General features: G+C 44.2%; 1 protein-coding gene across 1 annotated transcript in view; it reads right to left on the bottom strand.

The window, feature by feature from the left end:
• Positions 1-2,500, bottom strand: part of LOC116364152 (cGMP-specific 3',5'-cyclic phosphodiesterase-like) — a 51,026-nt gene that overhangs the window by 11,214 nt on the left and 37,312 nt on the right. Inside the window, exon 19 of the mRNA XM_031817386.1 lies at positions 2,172-2,272. Within this exon, the coding sequence (XP_031673246.1) occupies positions 2,172-2,272 (101 nt within the window). The remainder of the gene's footprint in view (positions 1-2,171; positions 2,273-2,500) is intronic.

The raw sequence follows: 2,500 nt of genomic DNA, 5'->3' as shown, positions 1-2,500 counted from the left end.
TCTATAGTGGAGTGGCCAGCAGTCAGCTGGTATTCTGTCTATAGTGGAGTGGCCAGCAGTCAGCTGGTATTCTGTCTATAGTGGAGTGGCCAGCAGTCAGCTGGTATTCTGTCTATAGTGGAGTGGCCAGCAGTCAGCTGGTATTCTGTCTATAGTGGAGTGGCCAGCAGTCAGCTGGTATTCTGTCTATAGTGGAGTGGCCAGCAGTCAGCTGGTATTCTGTCTATAGTGGAGTGGCCAGCAGTCAGCTGGTATTCTGTCTATAGCGGAGTGGCCAGCAGTCAGCTGGTATTCTGTCTATAGTGGAGTGGCCAGCAGTCAGCTGGTATTCTGTCTATAGTGGAGTGGCCAGCAGTCAGCTGGTATTCTGTCTATAGTGGAGTGGCCAGCAGTCAGCTGGTATTCTGTCTATAGTGGAGTGGCCAGCAGTCAGCTGGTATTCTGTCTATAGTGGAGTGGCCAGCAGTCAGCTGGTATTCTGTCTATAGTGGAGTGGCCAGCAGTCAGCTGGTATTCTGTCTATAGTGGAGTGGCCAGCAGTCAGCTGGTATTCTGTCTATAATGGAGTGGCCAGCAGTCAGCTGGTATTCTGTCTATAGTGGAGTGGCCAGCAGTCAGCTGGTATTCTGTCTATAGTGGAGTGGCCAGCAGTCAGCTGGTATTCTGTCTATAATGGAGTGGCCAGCAGTCAGCTGGTATTCTGTCTATAGTGGAGTGGCCAGCAGTCAGCTGGTATTCTGTCTATAGTGGAGTGGCCAGCACAGTCACCAGATCTCAACCCTATTGAGCCGTTGTGGGAGGAGCTTGACCGTATGGTAACTATGTAGGGAGCCAGCAGTCAGCTGGTATTCTGTCTATAGTGGAGTGGCCAGCACAGTCACCAGATCTCAACCCTATTGGGCCGTTGTGGGAGGAGCTTGACCATCAAGCCAATCCAACTTGTGGGAGGTGCTTCAGGAAGCATGGGGTGAAATCTCTTCAGATCACCTCAACAAATGGACAACTAGAATGCCAAAGGTCTGCAAGGCTGTAGTTGCTGCAAATGGAGGATTCTTTGACGAAAGCTAAGTTTGAAGGACACAATTATTATTTCAATGAAAAATCATTACCTGTCAACATCTTGACTATATTTCCTGTTCATTTTGAAAACAAGGACATTTCTAATTGACCCCAAACTTTTGAACAGTAGAATATATTAATTTATTTAACCTTTATTTAACGAGGCAAGTCAGTTAAGAACAAATTCTTATTTTCAATGACGGCCTACCGGGGAACGGTGGGTTAACTGCCTTGTTCAGGGGCAGAACGACAGATGTGTACCTTGTCAGCTCGGGGATTCAATCTAGCAACATTTCGGTTACTGGCCCAACACTCTAACCACTAGGCTACCTGTCGCTAGGCTACCTGTCGCTAGGCTACCTGTCGCTAGGCTACCTGTCGCTAGGCTACCTGTCGCTAGGCTACCTGTCGCTAGGCTACCTGTCGCTAGGCTACCTGTCGCTAGGCTACCTGTCGCTAGGCTACCTGTCGCTAGGCTACCTGTCGCTAGGCTACCTGTCGCTAGGCTACCTGTCGCTAGGCTACCTGTCGCTAGGCTACCTGTCGCTAGGCTACCTGCCACGCAATATATAGTAAAGTATACATAATCTATATAAGTAGATATATAGTACAGTATACATACTCTATATAAGTAGTTATATAGTACAGTATACATACTCTATATAAGTAGATATATAGTAAAGTATACATACTCTATATAAACACATATTTAGTAAAGTATACATACTCTATATAAGTACATATATAGTACAGTATACATACTCTATATAAGTAGATATATAGTACAGTATACATACTCTATATAAGTACATATATAGTACAGTATACATACTCTATATAAGTAGATATATAGTACAGTATACATACTCTATATAAGTAGTTATATAGTACAGTATACATACTCTATATAAGTACATATATAGTACAGTATACATACTCTATATAAGTACATATATAGTACAGTATACATACTCTATATAAGTAGATATATAGTAAAGTATACATACTCTATATAAGTAGATATATAGTAAAGTATACATACTCTATATAAGTAGTTAAATAGTACAGAATACATACTCTATATAAGTAGTTATATAGTACAGTATACATACTCCATGTAGACAGCCAGGTCCGTAGCCAGGATCGCTTTCTCTATCATGGGTAACACTGTCCTGTAGTCATCAGGACACAGACCACTGAGGATCTGACTTCCCTGGGGGGGAAGAGAGAGAGAGGGAGAGAGAGCGGGAGAGAGAGAGGGAGAGAGAGGATGAGAGAAGAGTGAGTCAATGATGGATGAAGAAATGGATGATCAAAAGATGAAAGAGGGAGGGATGAGGGAGGGATGGAGGGAGGGAGGGATGAAAGAGGGATGGAGGGAGGGATGAGGGAGGAATGAGGGAGGGATGAGGGAGGGATGAGGGAGGGATGGAGGGAGGGA

Source organism: Oncorhynchus kisutch, unplaced genomic scaffold (genome assembly GCF_002021735.2).
Source record: "Oncorhynchus kisutch isolate 150728-3 unplaced genomic scaffold, Okis_V2 scaffold1010, whole genome shotgun sequence".
Lineage (NCBI taxonomy): Eukaryota > Metazoa > Chordata > Actinopteri > Salmoniformes > Salmonidae > Oncorhynchus > Oncorhynchus kisutch.
The sequence above is the reverse complement of the archived record's forward strand: the minus strand, read 5'-3'. Positions and strand labels throughout refer to the sequence as shown.